Source organism: Heliangelus exortis, chromosome 3 (assembly GCF_036169615.1).
Source record: "Heliangelus exortis chromosome 3, bHelExo1.hap1, whole genome shotgun sequence".
In the NCBI taxonomy this organism is placed as follows: domain Eukaryota; kingdom Metazoa; phylum Chordata; class Aves; order Apodiformes; family Trochilidae; genus Heliangelus; species Heliangelus exortis.
In genome coordinates, this window is record NC_092424.1 from 32,999,379 (window position 1) to 33,016,771 (window position 17,393).

Below are 17,393 nucleotides of genomic sequence, written 5' to 3' on the forward strand. Positions count from 1 at the left end.
AGGGACGGAGGCCGTGGGGAACCGGCCCCGGAGCTGCTCCGAGGGACCGGGAAGCGGCGTGCGGGGGGAGGGCGGGGCGAGCACGCTCCCTGTATGCGGCGATCTGTCACAGCGCCCCCCTGCGGCCTGGAGGGGCGCCGCCGGCCCCGCCCCCGCCGCTTCCCGTGCATCGGCGCGTGGCGGGGCGCGCGGTCGGCAATGGCGGGGTTCGGCGGGGACCCTCACCGGCTGCGGCCGCGGCCGCACGGCCGGGCACGGCGGGACTTGACCACTGCCCACATCGAGTCCTTCAACTACGCCATCAGCGAGGGCGTCTACCGCGCCGTACAGGTTTGGGGGGCGCCGGGGCGGGGGGAGGTAATGAGACGCGGGGCCGGGCCCTCCCGCCGCGCTTCATCCGGTACCGTTGCAGGACCTGTTGCCGCTGGAGTTCGCGCTGAAGGACACCCGCGTGTCGCTGGCGGTGGTGGGGGTGTCCATCGCCCCCCCCGCTGTGCCGGCGGGGACGGTCTGCCAGGAGAGGAGGGTGTTCCCCGCCGAGTGCCGCGGCCTTCGCAGCACCTACCGCGGCCGCATCACCGTGAGTGTCCAGCTGCGCACCGTGGGGCCCGTCGGGGGCGGGAATGGGGAGGCAAAGCCGGTGGGCATAGCCAGGGGTCAGGCTGTAGGGAGGTATCGGTCCTGCCGAGGTGGCCCTTTCTGCCCTGCTGCGCACTCTCTCTACGAACCCCCTTACTGGTTCCAGTTGCCTCGGGAGGGTGGAGTCTCGGGGGGTTCTGTGGGACCTGCGACCCACGTGGAGTCTGGTTTGTCAGGGATGTATGGAATGTGTTCACTACTGGTTAAGAATTAATTTAAAAGTTTTTCTGGAGAAGCTGCAGCAGCATCCGCAGCACGTGTTTTCCTTAGCACTGTGAAAGGATGGCACAGGCGCTGCTGTTCCCTGCTGATGGGCTCGTTGTGCATCCGCTGTGCCTTTGCATGAGGGGAACCGCGACTGTAGGTGCGGTATCTTGTCTCAACACGAAAGTTGGCCAGTCACAGATTTGTTCACAGTCGTTTTTCCAGTGGCTTCCAGATTTTTCTGAGCTAAAGATGGCTTTATTTTTCATACCTGAATTTTTTTCCCATCGTTTTTTACCAACGTTTAATTATTTTTTGAACCTGTTTGAATGGCTGGAACAAAACATTTTGCTGTGCTTTTTGTGAGACACAAGCTTTGTGTCTCAGCTTGTGTTGAGACAGGTTGATTGGTTGGTCTTGCCCACTCCCTGCCCCTAAGCAGCTGGAAGCACTGTATAATCATTACCTGTCTTCACCATGCGGCCTTTACTGCTTTACCAATCCTCACAAGAGCTCTTGTTTCCCCAAGTTGAGGAGCAAGCCCTTCTCTGCTGAATGTCTGCTCTTACAGGACCCACTTCATGCTTTTAGTTGTTGCTTAAACTGGAGACCAGAATTATGCAGAGAGCTCAGTGTAAGGCTGCACTGTGGGTTTAGAGAGGTGTAGTAACATTTCCCTTTCCTAGTAATTTCTAGTTATTGCCATTTTACAGTGATACAAATTTGTTAAATGGCTTGTGGTTATATTAAATGCACAGGTTATACAGTAGGAAAGATTGAAAGGGTGATTTAGTTTGCTCACTGTTTGCCTTGTGTCATTTTAGGCTGACATCAGCTGGTCAGTGAATGGCAGGCCACAGGAGACTATTAAGCAGCCCCTGGGGCATATCCCAATCATGGTGAAGTCCAAGTTATGCAACCTCTATAATCTTTCTCCTCAGGATCTCATACAACACCATGAGGAGGAAGAGGTAATGGGGATTTTGTGGGTCAGGAAAATCTGCATTATACATGAGCAGTATGTCATGCCAATGTCTCTTTTTAGGACTTAAGCGTTTGTATTTTGTTTCAAGTTTGACATGGTATTTTCTCTGAATCTTCTCCATTAATGTTGGTCCCATACGGCATCTGGAAAAATTTGCAGTCACAGTTGCTTTGAATACAGGGATCTGTTCGTGTCTGTTTCCTGCAGTGCAATATACAACTTCTCTACTGCTAACCAGCAGCTGAGGCAAGGTCACTGTAAGTGGGCTTCTGCACAGGCAGTGATTTGGAAAACAGGCACTGAAAGAGACGTTTTCATTCTTGGTTGCCTTCTGCATTTTTTTTCCTTGTCTACCCAGCAGCATATCAGCTGTGGAGAATTTCATTTAGAGTTATTTAGTGCTGTATTTTGTGCTCTCAAAGAGTGAGCAAACTATGAAACAAGTCTACAATGGCATACTATTTCTGCCCCCCCTACTGTGCTGCTTGTACCTTAATTCATCTTATTCTTGCTACTGAGGCATTTTTTGTCTGATTGCATACTGTTTAGGCAGTCATACATTTATCAGTGTTAAACCTGTATGTAACCAGAAAGGCCTTCTGCACCAAAGATACCTGAGGTTTATAAAGTGTATTTATTTAAAAAAAATGTTTATGTCAGCTCTCCAAAGCTATTAAGTTGATGAGGGTTTGGTGCTTTTTGGTTTGTTTTTTTTTTTCTTTTTCTTCCTTCCCTTCAATTGTGGAACATGCGTTCTTTTCCTTGCACTGTATGCTGCATTTAGACTTATTAGTCACTGGCAAGGGATGGAGCCTTTCCAGATGCAGTGCTGAAGTCTGTCTTGGTATGTGTGTCATACATAAAACCTTAAATGTTTGTGAACCTGTAATGCAGGCATTTTTTTTCTTAAGATGCTGGGTTATGATTTCTAAGCATGTTAAAATTATTTTTCTTTTTCTGCCAGGAAATGGGAGGCTACTTTATAATTAATGGCTTAGAAAAAGTTATTAGGATGCTGATTATGCCCAGGCGAAATTTCCCTCTTGCTATGACAAGGCACAAATGGAAAAACAGAGGCCCTGGCTTTACAGAGTATGGTAAGCTGGACAGTTTCCTTCAGCATCCTGGTAGTAACTTCTTGAGGATAAACAGGAGTGACCAACCATAGCTGCTTTTGGTAGTTTGTTTTGGTGTAACTCCTGTATAGTATTTTTTACTATGTTGAAAAGTCAAGGATTAACACCACCGTAAAAGTACAAGCTTGAGGTAGATGCTGGACTTGTGGGAGCTGCCTGAGCTACCCACGAAGGACATTGTGTTCCAGGCTTTGCAGTTCATGTAACCTTTTGTAATGTTGAAGGTTTAACTAAAACCCTGCCTTCGGTAGAAGTCAGTGTCAAGTGCTGAACACATTTCCATTGAATTTGTTTATCCATCCTTCGAGTTGACAGATTAAACTTACATAATGCCAGTTAACTAGATTCTTGGCTGTCCTATACCTTTGTGGTGTATACTCAGTAAGACAAGTTTAACATCTAATTAAAACAGAGAAGTTACTGTTTTAAACTCAAATGTTACCAGCTGCTGATGTGACTGGACTGTGCACACAATCTTAATTCCACATTTATTTTGAGGCAGTGCCAGTTTAAAAGGTCTCATTTGTTCTGTTTTTCTTTGTCCTGCAGTGGATAGCATGGGACAGGACCAGGAAACACTTCTATAGTGGTACACCCAAGCACAGAGATGTGAAAACTTGACCCAGAATACAGTTAGGAAGATTGCTTGTATGTTGCTGTATCTTACAACCTAAGTTTACAGTCAGCATAGTCGGGGCCCTGGGCTTCCCATTTCTTAAAAACTGTATGTATCTTCCAAGCCTCACAGCAAGTGTGCTGGCTGCCTTGAGACATTTGTCCTCTAAGAACTGATTTGAGCTGGTGTATTTGAAGTAGGAGACTGATGCTGAAACTAATGATCATGTTCTCAGCCATGAAGTGCCAAGTACATGACAGCAATGCAGAGAGTTGATGTGGTACAGCTCATGTTGGTCTTTGCTTTTGTTAATTTTCACAGGAGTAGTGATGCACTGTGTTAAGGATGAGCACACTGCGATAAACATGAACCTTCACTACTTGGAGAATGGTTGTGTCATGGTGAATTTCATTTTTCAGAAAGAGTTGTTCTTCCTTCCCTTGGGGTTTGCTCTGAAGGTAAAAATCTCCATGTTAAATAGAGTTTTGTTAATGATTTCTATATAAGTAACGAGAAGAAGCTAATTCTATGTTAAGTATTGTCAGTCATCCATCCTATACTGGCTGAAGAACTATAGCCCAAACTATGACTTTAATGTAACTGATGCTGCAGAAGAAGCATGTGCAGGGTCAGGAGAAGAAGGGAGAGTTGTGCAAGAGGTTCGTGTTTTTCTGCTAATGAATGGTCTAGATAAAAGGCTCTTGGAGGGTGTGTTTGCCACCTAGTGTGAAAGTTATCAGGAGTCTTTTTAAAACACAATGACATATGAGTGTTTACTGGGGAGACAACATTAATCATGAAAGTCACGTCTAAAAGTACACCAATTAACTGACTTAGAGTAATTTTTTATCCTTTTTTTAAGTATAAAAATAAAGTGCTGTTTCTGATTGGAATTAGAAACAAGGAAGAACTGGAAGTGTCTTATTTGGCCACATTTGGTGGATGGAAACTGTTCTTTAGATAGCAAGCACAAATTTGCTTTAGTGAATACTGTTTTAATTCTTCTCTAAAGCATGCTTTCTCTAGAATTTCAGCTCTGTATTCTACCTACAACAGTTCTGTAAATCATCTTCAGTTAATTTGCATCTTCTTTCAACCTGCCGTATTCACACTGCTGTTGCTTTTCACTTTTTCTTCAATTTTTGTATCAACAAAAGTAGTTACCAAAAGTAGCTTATTACTAGTTCTTTTAATATGCAAAGTAATAGTACTGACTTGTGGTAGTTCATGAGATTTCAGGATAAGCAGGTTGTGTTGTCTGAAGTTTGAATTCTTCCATAAGTAGTCACTCTGTATGGGTTTGCACCCAACTTGGAAACCACTTGGAAGTTGTAACACCAAGGACATGGGATTTAAGAGTGAGCTTAAGTACATGAAATATTGAAACTGGAGTTTGTATAATTCGTTGTAGTAACCTTCACCAAAAGGCTAGCAAATTGCCTTTTGGTTTGCATGAGAATAAGAAGTAGCTTGAGACAATCGTGAATTAAATTTGTAAGTAAGCTCACTTTGTAAAGATATTACTAAATATTACCTAAATGAGAGAAAAGTGTTAATTTAGAAGGTACAAGTTTATTTTTTTCCAAGTATTGCATTGGATTGGCAGTACCTGTGATCAATATCAGGGTATAAATAATGCCTGCATTACTCTCTAAGCACCAGAATCCCACAGTATTTTTCAGTTTGCATGGTGGCAGGAATTCCAGAGGACTGAAAATCTGAATCCGTGAGGTGTCCTAGTGGTTTTGCTGTATATTATGGCCAGATAATTGCTATGACTGTGTGTTTTATTGATCTGATACACTTCTGTCTTTCAGGCATTAGTTAGTTTCTCAGACTACCAGATTTTTGAAGAGTTGGTCAAAGAAAAGGAAGATGACACCTTCTATGTGAACTGCGTTACTGAGATGATGAGAGCAGTAGTGAATGCAGGATGTATTACACAGCAAAATGTCCTCGAATACCTGGGGAAAAGCTTCAGAATAAAACTTAACCTTCCCGAGTGGTATAGCAATGAACAAGCTGCAGATTTCATTTTGAAGTATGTATGTATGCATGTGGGAGTGTGTGATTTGGTGTTATTGTATTGAAATTACGGGCAGATTTAAGAGTACTTTGCCATTATTACATCACACTTTGTTACAGTTTTCACATGCGTGATAACCAGTGGTCAGTTTTTGATGGGACTCTGGGATTATGATAATTTATACTTGTGGTGTTCAAAAGTATGTATTTTAATAGATTGACACAAGTATCCCCAAAATGGTTTCAGGAAAGGCTATCAGTTATATAAATGTGATTTTTTGGGTGTATTTGATGAAAACTTAAATATTGCAGATAAAGGAAGAGAAAGTTAAAGCTAGGTCTGTGACTGTTTAAGGGTCTATTTGTTGAACAGAAATAATGCAATTTGTGGCACTCTTACCAGTTTCACATGGTTGTTGGCAGCTATAATGAGAATTATGTTTATCTTTTAAAGCATCTAATTCATACCATTTTAAAATATTGCTTCTTCCATAGAATAAGTTAGAAAGGAATGGAAGAGCTGGCTTTGAGCCTGTCAGTGTGACAGACGTTCAGTTAAATGATTTATTTTTCTGGTAGGTGTTTGCAAATGGGTGTTTGCTCTTCAAGAGTTTTTTTAGCATAGAAAGCATAATTTGGAATGCCCAAGCCCTTGAGCATTTTTAAATAGGGAGTTGCCAGGTAGCTGGATACACAAAAGCAGCCTATAAAAGTCTGTAGACCAGCTGGAAGCACAGAACTTTGTACACAGAAATGTGAGTGGATAATTTAAAGAAAGTTGTAATTCCCTTTATTTTCTTTCTAAATATTCTTGTGGGTGAGTGATTTGGTTTTCCTCTCCTGTGTTCAGTACACCTTATTTTTCTCAGCTGAGGAGATAAAGAGGAAGAATAGTGAAAACATTAATTGGGTTGGACCCTGTATGTGAGAGTGCTGTAACTGTAAATTACATGGACAGAACCAGCCTTCAGATTTTTGTCTTGCTTTTTAGTGAAGTTGTGAAGGCTTCACTAGAGGGCAATACAGGGTATAAGTGGAAAGCTGGAAAAGTCCTTGAGTGCTGATGGCACTGCTGCACTTGGAGAGCCAATTGTTTCAGGTGTCTTGGAAAGCAGTTGATCAGCTTTTCATGGGGATCGGGTGTGGCTTTCCTTTTTGCTTGTGCTAGTGTTGTTCAGACCACAGTTTTCCACATGTGGGTTGACAGTAGTGGAGATTTGGACTTTCTGTGGCAGGATACTGATAATGGTAACATAAAGGTTTAGTGGCTTGCTTGCTACTAATTTCCAGCTCAGTTTTAATGTGGGGTCCAAGTATGTGGATATGTGCACATATACAATTGGTGTCGTAGCTACTGTATAAAAAGCACTAACGTCATCTGTTGACTGGTCCTTATCTGTGTACCTACTTATAAGGATGTCTAACATGAAAGTGTTTAAAATCAGTCTTTAACAAGGTTCTCCATCTAGTCAGCTAGGTGTATCCTAAACAAAACTAGCCTTGTAAAAAGGCAAGTTGATAATTTTTCAGCTCAGCCTCTGGGTTTTTTAATTATTATTTCTTGGAATTTTCATCTAATACAAAGGGCAACTTGAGAGGCTTGTGCCTCGTTAGGCTTCCTAGCCAAAAAACTTGGTTTGTGATTATTTAAGAGAAAGTAGAATGTCTACAATGAAGAGATTGCGTTAGTTGTCCTTCTCCTTTCTTTTCTTCCAGCAAGTGTATCTGCATACACCTGACAAACAGAACTGAAAAGTTCTACCTGCTCTGTATGATGACTCGGAAGCTTTATGCTTTTGCCAAAGGGGAGTGCATGGAGGATAATCCAGACAGTCTGATGAATCAAGAAGTGCTTACCCCAGGACAGCTTTACCTTATGTTCTTAAAGGTAAGGTCTTATGGGAGGTTAAGCCTGTGAATGTAATGGTTGTCTGTTCCAGGTCTCACTGTGACTATGGGGACAGGAAAGGTGCAGAAGCAAAGCTGAGGAGTGGCGAGCCTGGATATGCTCTGAAGGTTGAGGAAGTGCTGGTTGTAGTGTAAGCAGGCAGTCTTGATGAGGGAGTCTAGGCTCTCTCAGTACAGGGTACTAAATATGCTGAAGAAAAGCCTGTACAATACTTGGAATAAAGAGCTTCATAGCTTTCCAGAGCAAATGAAAGCATGCCACTCAGGGAAAGAGGGATATTGATCCTTTCGGTGTTTGAAGAGGGTTTTGAAACTGCATACTGCTGCTGGATTAGTTGATACAGGAGTGATAAAAATTTGCCTTGTGGTGTTGCTGCTGCTTCATGTGGCAAATATGCAAGAAAATAACTGTCCTGTCCCCTCCCCCCATATTTTCAAAAAGTGATGACTCATGATGACTCTACTTGTATTCAGACTTGTCACTTTTCCCATTTTTAAATTCCTTTATGGATTAGGAAGTTGATAGCATGCTTCTGAGTTAAACAATGTATTACTAGTGACATAAAAATGTGGTTTCCTAGTCTATTAAATATGAATCAAATTTATTCTAGAGATTCCTAATTCAGGATGCCAGAGGAAGGTATTCCTGTTCAGGAGCTTGACTATCCCATGAAAATAGTTGTGGAATAGTAGTTCCCATGTCTGAGTAAAGAAACTTCCCTAATTTAGCATATAAGTCTTTTTTTTTTTTACCCTTCTCCATTTTAGTGGATTTTTTCTTTAATATTGTTTTCCTGAAAGACTAATGAAACCTCTGTATTACTTGAGTGGTTTCAGTAAGTTTAGAAATAAAAGAAGGTGAGTTCTGTGCAGCATTTTAGTGTTGTATGGGACTGCTACCAGGAACTGGGAAAGGTTGCTGTGCCTGGCCCCATCAGGAAGGACAGCAAGGGACTCAGTTAACAGTCCCTTCTTTGAATGCAAAGATCCTAAATAGCCCAGAGCATACAGTAGACACAATGTGGCTATACGTAGTGGATTTTTACTAAAGTTCAAAGCCTTGTTGGGTGTCTTACATGCTTTATCCTGGTTTTTATACAAGATCACATCAGTGGCAATATTACAGTTAAAATGAAAATCCAGTCCTCTCTCTGAGATTGCCTCAGCAATGTTTAACTAGCCTGTGTCCATGGCCATCAAGTTTATGTATCTACACTTATTTCATAATGTGATTTTATTTTGTGACTCTATTTAGCAGGCTGATCAATGTAGTTACTCTTGTGGTCAGATTATAGGTACAATTTCTGGTTTGGCTTTTGTTTGTTCTTTATGAAGTTCTGTTGTACTTTGTTTGCTAAACTCGTCACTGGTCTGAGTGGAAGTGTTTAGAAAGGTGTTGAATGAATATTTTCTTCTGCGTTGGCTTATACCATCAGTGTTTTGAAAAAAAGTAAGTCAGTGTGGAAAATATGATTGGAAAACTGTAAATTCACCAGAAGTTGTCGATCCTGCTGATTTTGTAGGATTCATGTAGCATGTGCAACTGATGTGAAGTTCTAATTTGAGCCTTTATTTTCCTGTTTCAAATTTAAATCTCTTAAACTGTAGGAGAGGCTTGAAAGCTGGTTACAATCTGTTAAATTCGTTTTGGAGAAGAGAACAGAAAAGGCAGATACCAGCATAAATGCAGACAGCCTGATGAAGGCATTTGGCCTGGCAACAGATTTTACCAAGCCATTTGAGTATCTTCTGGCAACTGGTAACCTGCGATCTAAAACCGGTAAATCTTGGGGCTTAAGAAGCTTTTTTTCCCCTGCTTAATGGAATAAGAAACAACATAAAACCGAGTTCTTAACTGAAAGTAACTGCTTGTATGCAGGCATTGTACACTGTAACTGAACTAATAAAAGTGGTTTGAGGAAAAGGATAATTGAGGAAACAGTCAAGATTTCCTCTCAAGCATAGATTTTATGTGTGGGCTAAAACAGGTTAATTACTAAAGCAAAACCTCTACCCAGATAAAGAGTTGAAACTGAATCTAGCATTGTTGAGAGCTGCAACCATAGCTTGATTAGTTTTGTGAAAGATTATTACTTCTTAGAAGGTGCAGTGTAAAACAGAAGGAGTATTTGTTGATTCGGACTGCCCCACTGGTCATGTGAGCTTAGAGAGAAACTGCTTTGCTAATTCCTTTAGTAAAAAGTACTATCTGCAAGTCCCCAAGTCACTTCACTGAGAATGACTTTCACGTATTTCTAAAAGGAGTTGCATTTTAATCAATAGCTCAGAATTAAAAGTCTCTAGACCTCTTAGAGGTCACAGAGTTGCCTGTGCACAGGCAACATCACGTGTGCTTTCTGTTGTTGGGATCCTGCACAAAGATCTTTAGGCCTTGTCAGTGAGAAATAAGTAACTGATGTTACAAGCATGCTTTTTTTTGTTAAAGCTGTCCTGACATAAATCTTAATTTTGTTCCCAAGGCCTGGGCATGTTACAGGACAGTGGTCTGTGTGTAGTAGGAGACAAGCTGAATTTCATTCGCTACCTTTCCCACTTCCGCTGCATACACAGAGGGGCAGCATTTGCCCAGATGAGAACTACAACTGTCCGCAAGTTGCTGCCCGAATCCTGGGGGTTTCTGTGCCCTGTGGACACCCCAGATGGAGCACCCTGTGGTCTGATGAACCACATGACAGCAGTGTGTGAAATAGTGACAGAGATGGTGCCTGTGACAGACATTCCACCATTGTTATGCTCCCTAGGTATGTTTTACTAGCTTGGTCATTTAATGAAGCAGTCTTTCTTTTTCCCTTTCTGCCTTCCCATAACCATCAGATACCATCTGATACCATCACTGTACACTGTTAACTTGAGAAGGTGAAATCAAGGTAAACATGCACTTACATTGCTTTTTCATCAGTGGTGAGTAGCATGTTGCTTAGATGGGTGTGTCAGCCTTTTGGAGAGTGTAAAGTTCCATGTAAATGTCTTCTAGCTGTGTGCTGAGTGCAAAGTGAAGGCATTCATTAAGCACAAGGGATTGCACTATACAGGCACCAAGCATGCTTGTGATCCTAATGCTGCTGGTGACTTGAATCAAACTGCAGCTCATGCCATTACCACAGTGAAGGGATTGCTCATTTCAATCAAAAATGTGAAGGAGAGGGGAATGACATTCTTAGTTGTGCATGGTTTATATTTTCTATTCGATAATACACGGCTTTGCCCGTTAGGTCTAAATTTTCTGATGCCTCAAAGTTTGTTTAGGGTTTTTTTGTGTGGATGGAGTTATTTCCTGCAGAAATACTTCTGTGGGGTTTTCCTTTTTTGGCTCACCCAACCCCCTCTTCTCACAGGTGTCACTCCCATTGATGCGATGCCAAGCAAGCCTTATGTGGAGTGTTACAGTGTTGTGCTGGACGGCTCTGTGGTGGGCTGGGTGGAGTGTGACCTGGCTCCTGAGATTGCAGAAACCCTCCGCCGCTTCAAGGTTGTCTTGTTTAAAATGTTTCTAGCTAAACATCCTCAATATGCGGTGCTTAAAAATAGGCGTGTTTAGAACAATTTTTTTTTTCAACTTCCATTTATTTATTTTTTTTAATCTGACCAAATGAGTTACCTTTGGCTATTTGTTAATATTGGAGTGGGTTTTTCTGTTTTTCTTTATTATATCCATGTGTTTGATCTGTTGGTTTTTTTTTGAAGTCTTCCATGTTAGAAGAACTTTTTTCTTGAAAAAGTTAAGATAAACATGTTCTGTTGTTTTCTTAGTAGAGATTTTTCTATGAATATTTTAAAAATCTTTTCTCCACCATTTTATATTGGCAGCCACACCTGTGGCTGGCATTTTCATTATATAGCTCGTTGGATGTAGCTTAACTAAACCAGTGTTGGCTTTTGTGTTTCTAAATTGATTTGGTGGTTGTTTTTTTTACACAAACAGATAACACAAGAGAAGAGATTTCCTGCACGAGCAGAAGTTGTCCTTATCCCAAAGACAGGAAAACCCAGTCTGTATCCTGGGTTGTTCATTTTTACTACCCCTTCCCGGATGGTGCGGCCTGTCAGAAACCTGTTCTATGGAAAGAACGAATGGATTGGTACTCTGGAACAGGTAGGGTTTGCATATTTCTTTTATCACTGACTATTACAGAGGTACCCAGCATCAAAAACAATACTGTGGAAAATACTTGCAAAAGTGATGAGGGTAGGACGTGGGGAGCTTGCGTTAAAGACTTAGAATAGGTGGCAAAAGAGTTGTTTCAGCTCCTGCTAATTGGTTTCCAGTAAATGTCTTACATGAGCAGTAGAGATCTCTGTGAGATATTGAAATCTGCTCTCAGTATGAACTTAGTGAAGCTTTTGAGGCAAAGGATTGCTGTCTTGTATCTACTGTCTCATCTTGCTTTACATCATTGCTGGGGAGCTTGCCCATTTGGAAAAATTAAAATGGGAGACAGGAAGGGGGACATGTTACTTCAGCACTGTATTTCCAGACTTGCTTTTCTGGCAGTTGGTCTGTGATTCTCATAGGTAGCTTAGCAGCTAAGGTGCAGACAACCACAGCTGAAACTGAAATGGATTAAAAGACATCAAAAGCAGCTTTGCTTTGCTTCCTTCTCTTTAAAATAAGGAAATGAACAAGCATTGTTCAATTCGATGCTTACAGATCTTCATGAATGTGGCCTTGCTGGAGTCAGAGGTGGTACCCAAAGTGACCACTCATCAGGAGCTCTTCCCTCACAGCATTCTGAGTGTGGTGGCCAACCTCATCCCCTTCTCTGACCACAACCAAAGTCCACGAAACATGTACCAGTGCCAGATGGGTAAGTGCTGTAGTACCTAATGCTGCAAGTCCCCAGGCAAGGGAGAGGGGAAGATCTCCATTGTGTCTGTTCCAGTGTTTCTTCCTGCATTCCCAAATAACAGCTCTTCCCAGCTGCTGTTTCAACACAGAGGTTCACTAGCAGCATTGGCAGCCTCTTATTTTTTTTTCATGGCAAAGTTAAAGAGAAATCAAGTTTATCATCCTGGCTGACTTCCACTGGTGGGCAGTTCTAGGTTCTTTCACTCAGGTTGCCTTCCTTAATCCTTTAAGTTTTGTGTATCAGTTTGGGTTTGGTTTTTGGTTTTTGTTTCTTAATTTGATGTTGTTGATCATGTAGACAAGAGAGTACTGCACCAGCTGTTTGGTGGTGTTAGTGTCTGACATCTGTGCTGCCAACAGTCCTCCCCACAACTGACAGAGGTTAACCTGCTTCTGACTGGTAGCTACAGTAGAGGCTCTGCTGCAGTTAGGGAAAGGTTTCCTTGCCACCTGTTTTCAGTGGGCAACTGCTGTCTTGACACTGCAGCTGTTTTGAGGAGACTTGCAAGAGAGTAATACAGCCCTCTGTCAAGAGGGTTGGTGTTTTTTCTGGCAACTGTTTGACAAATATTTAAATGAATTCATTCAATTGTCTGAAGTAAACTGGGATAGGGTATGTATGTGAGGCTTTAAATCAGATGGGGTGCAACCACTTACTCATACATTTATGAAAGTACCAATGATGATGTTCAAAACTTATTTGGCTTGCCAATATCCTTACAGAGGCAAATGCTTTTGAGTGTGGAAATATGTAAGGCGTGCCTCACAATGGGTAACTCTGGATAGGGGAAATAAAAAAACAACCAAGCAAAAAACGAAAAAATACCATATCAACTTTACTGTACATTTTGAAATTGCAGAAAAGACACAAAATTACAAATAGTCCTTATAAAATGCTGTGAAAAGAATTGACTGTTGTGGTTCATGAAAACTTCTATAGCTAGGGCAATTATTAAATTCTAATAATATCCTAATTTTAAGATTGGTAATCCCTCTAAATTGTACATATTTCCAACTTTCTTCTTAACAACTTACAAGTAGGATGAGACGTCATTTAACTTTGAATTGACCCTGAAAAAATCCAACTTTGTTTCTTTCTAGGAAAGCAAACTATGGGATTTCCAGTTTATAACTACAAGGACCGCTCAGATAACAAACTGTACCACCTTCACACTCCCCAGAGCCCTATGGTGCGGCCTGGCATGTATGACTATTATGGTATGGACAGCTATCCAGTTGGCACCAATGCAATTGTGGCTGTCATCTCCTACAGTGGCTATGACATGGAAGATGCAATGGTAAGTCACCAAAAGGAGGAATCCTGCTGTCTGGTAAAGTAATTTGATGTGAGGGACTAGGAAAAGAAGGGTGGTACCTAGCTTAGAAAACCTGTTATCTGCTTCTGTTAGTCCACAGACTCTGTTAGGGCAGATGTAGGACCACAGTGGTTAATTAATAACACAGGTAATGCAGGAGGTACTAAGAATAGAGCAGACCTCCCTTGTGCAGGCAGTGGGCTTCCAGCACTGAAAAGTACTGAGGTTGCAGAAGGACTTGATAGGTAGTTTTGGGCAGGCAGTTTTAAAAAGGCAAGCATCAGACTGGGATGGAAATGTTTTCTCTGTTGAACCTATTAGCAAGTCTGTAATAAGCCTTTATTTTTCTTTTTAGATTGTGAACAAATCTTCCTGGCAGAGAGGGTTTGCCTATGGAAGTGTTATCAAGATGGAGAGCATTGACCTTTCTCTTAAAGCCAGCAGGGCTGGTGATAATTTAGTATTTGGCGTCAGACCTGGTGATCCCAACATTATGGAGAAGCTGGATGCTGACGGACTGCCTTTTGTTGGCTCTATCCTACAGCCTGGGGACCCCTTCTACAGCTTCATGAACCTCAACACAGGGGAGACCTTCACTATCTATTATCCGTAAGTACAGCATGTCCCTCCTGACTCCACATAGCCAGTGGTGAGCAGTCTGAGAGTGGTTGGCCCTGATAAGGTGCAATATCTTTTACTCCAGGTATTTGCTTTTCTCTTTACGTGATACTGTCCACTTCTTAACAAAGAGAGCCCAAATTTCACATTGTAGGTGACTCCCATGCATGCATCCTGGCTCTCTTCTAAGCCCCTGTATGCTGCAGAGCCTGACATCCTAGGAGGAGAATCTGAGGCCAGTAAAAAGAAATATTCAGCTTGCAGAAATGTTTTTCTCTCCCTAATACTGTTCTCTGCCCACCCCCCCCAGTCATTTTTAATAACTTTTTTTTACTTGCATAAGGTGTTCTGTCTAAAAAACCCAAAGAAACACCAAACAAAACCAAAAGGAAGTGCCTGATCTTAGAAACTTGCCAGAAAACCTTGTAAGCAAAGCTTTTACTGGTTTAGGAGTTCAGTGATCATTTTTGTTATCATTGCAGCTTCCATACTGCTAAAATACTTTGTGTCAACTATACCCTTCTTTCCCACTTAAATATCTTAGGGTTAAGTTTTGCAAGATTTTTAACCTCAGTTAAAAGAGAGAAGGCTGAAGCTTTCATTAAAATCCTCTATGTTCTTCCAGGAAAGGGAAGCAAAGACATTGGCAAAAACTGATACATTTAATACATCCTACACTCCCAGTTGTTCATACAACTTCAGGCCTTACCTGTGTCTGCTGCATTGCTAGTGAGGATAAGGCCCTGTTGGTATTCATATTGTGTATGCAAATTGGGTTGTGAAGCTCTTAAGTAACACAGTAACTGGTGTTACTGGGGCAGCTATTTTTATTGCTCTGTAACAGCTGTGCTGCAGAAGCTGCCATGGACTGGTCATGGAGCAGGGCTAAGAGCCTCACACTGAAATCCATTCTGTATTTTGGTATCCCACCAAGGCTGTGTATTTATTTGGGGCAGGGAGAGAGAGGGACTGCTGCCTTAACACAAAGTGGCACAGGAATGCAGTTTGCCAGATCAAGTGTGATACAGATGAATCAGGTTTAAATTATCTTTATTTTAAATAATAACCTGGTCACTTGAAAGCTGTAGCTGTGCTTGTAGTAGTAGAAAAACAACCCTTGTATTGCTTGCCCTAATTCTCATGCAGTCTGATTTTCCTCACTACTGAATAGTACTTTTCAAAGACCAGTGTTGTACCCCAGCTGTCCCAAGGCAGTTTATGAGACTTAGAAAGTAAATTGAGGTTTTTTCCTTCATTTGCCTTTCCTAGATGAAAATCACGAGCACACCTGACACCTTTCCTGTGATTGTTTTTCCACCTCCACAGGAATAAGGAAGTCGGCATTGTAGACAATGTCAGGTTATGCAGTAATGACCGTGGCACTGGGAAGTTCAAGAAGGCTTGCATTACTGTGAGGGTTCCCCGAAATCCAACTATTGGAGACAAATTTGCCAGTCGTCACGGACAGAAAGGCATCCTGAGCCAGCTCTGGCCAGTTGAGGATATGCCATTCACGGAGAACGGGATGGTTCCAGACATCCTCTTCAACCCTCACGGCTTCCCCTCTCGTATGACCATTGGGATGTTAATCGAGAGCATGGCAGGAAAGTCAGCGGCGCTGCACGGTGTCTCCTATGATGCCACTCCCTTCACCTTCACAGAGAAGAACTCCGCTTTGAAATACTTTGGTGAGACCTTAGTGAGCGCGGGTTACAACTTCTTTGGGACGGAAAAGATGTACAGTGGCATCAGCGGCCTGGAGCTGGAGGCAGATATTTTCGTGGGAGTGGTGTACTATCAGCGCCTGCGACACATGGTCTCAGACAAGTTCCAGGTGAGGACAACAGGACCCCGAGATACTGTCACCAACCAGCCTGTCCAGGGGAGGAATGTGGAAGGTGGGATTCGCTTCGGAGAGATGGAGCGTGATGCTCTGCTGGCTCACGGCACGTCTTTCTTGCTGCAGGACCGCCTGTTCAACTGCTCTGATGGGTCTGTAGCCTATGTCTGCATGAGCTGTGGCAGCATGACCTCTCCTGTGCTGGAGAAACTGCCACAGTCCTCCTCTGTGACAAGCAACAGGAGGTATTCCTGCTCTGTCTGCAGTGAGGTAGACACAATCGAGGTTGTCCCTGTGCCCCACGTCTTCCGTTACTTCGTGGCCGAGCTGGCAGCCATGAACATAAAAACAAAGCTCAAAGTGGAGTAGCTCTGTCCTTGGGCACATCGATGCTGCTGGGAGGGAGGCAGCACTTGTCAGTCCTGCCTTTGCCCCCAGCAGTTTTTCAAGCCTTAAGTCAGTTCTCAGGTTCTTTGAATATTTGTTTGCAAGATTAATTTGATGTTTATATTGAGATGGAGCAGTTGCCAAGCCATATGGTGAGGAAATATGATGCTCTCAAAGTTTGTTTGCACTTCCTAAAGGATCACTAGATACTGAGATGTGGCATTTAGAAATCAAGAAATATCACCACTCCCACCGGGCTGCTGGGTTGAGAACGGTGGGGGTTCTTTTATTCTCTGAGCAATGGCTGCAGCAAAGATGAAGAGGTCATAAAACAGCATGAAGTGAATGCTGGAAATTACAAAGAGAAGATATATTTTGTTATTTGAAGAAATCCTTGGAAAACATACGCCTTAATGATGGGTATGTGTTAAAAGGTATGGGACATCTTTTGGTTTGCTTTATTTCAAAGCCTTGAAAATCGTGAAGACACAAAGTTCTACACCACGGAGCTGCAGCCCTGACCGCAAGGGACCAAGGTGGCCAAGCCCAGGCCTCTCCTGCCTCCCACCAGTGCTCGGAACACACGCCCTCCTTCCCCGGCAGCAGCCTCGGTGCTCCCCGACGATGGGAAAGGATGGGCGGGTGCCCCGGGCGGCAGCTGTACCCTTTCTTGTTAAGAAATCTTTTCTATAATTCTACATCACCTGTCTTCAGAGCCGGGCCGGGGGGGCTCTTCGGGGCACGGGGCGGGATGGAGTTTAGGGCGCGGCGCGGCCGGGGCGGCTCTCCCAGGGTTTAGCGGGTGGTGGCAGGCGGGAGGCGGTGGGGCTGTCCCCCGTGGGCGAGGCGTGG

The 17,393-nt window shown here is 42.8% G+C and overlaps 1 protein-coding gene across 1 annotated transcript; it reads left to right on the top strand.

The window, feature by feature from the left end:
• Window positions 1-132: 132 nt before the first annotated feature.
• Window positions 133-17,237, top strand: POLR1B (RNA polymerase I subunit B). The gene is made up of 15 exons (XM_071739941.1): window positions 133-330; window positions 413-580; window positions 1,668-1,814; window positions 2,793-2,925; window positions 3,902-4,038; window positions 5,398-5,621; window positions 7,322-7,493; window positions 9,122-9,293; window positions 9,994-10,275; window positions 10,870-11,003; window positions 11,457-11,627; window positions 12,183-12,339; window positions 13,482-13,678; window positions 14,052-14,305; window positions 15,641-17,237. The coding sequence occupies exons 1-15, from the start codon at window positions 199-201 to the stop codon at window positions 16,521-16,523; spliced, it is 3,363 nt and encodes a 1,120-aa protein (XP_071596042.1). The 5' UTR covers window positions 133-198; the 3' UTR covers window positions 16,524-17,237.
• The last annotated feature ends 156 nt before the right edge of the window (window positions 17,238-17,393 follow it).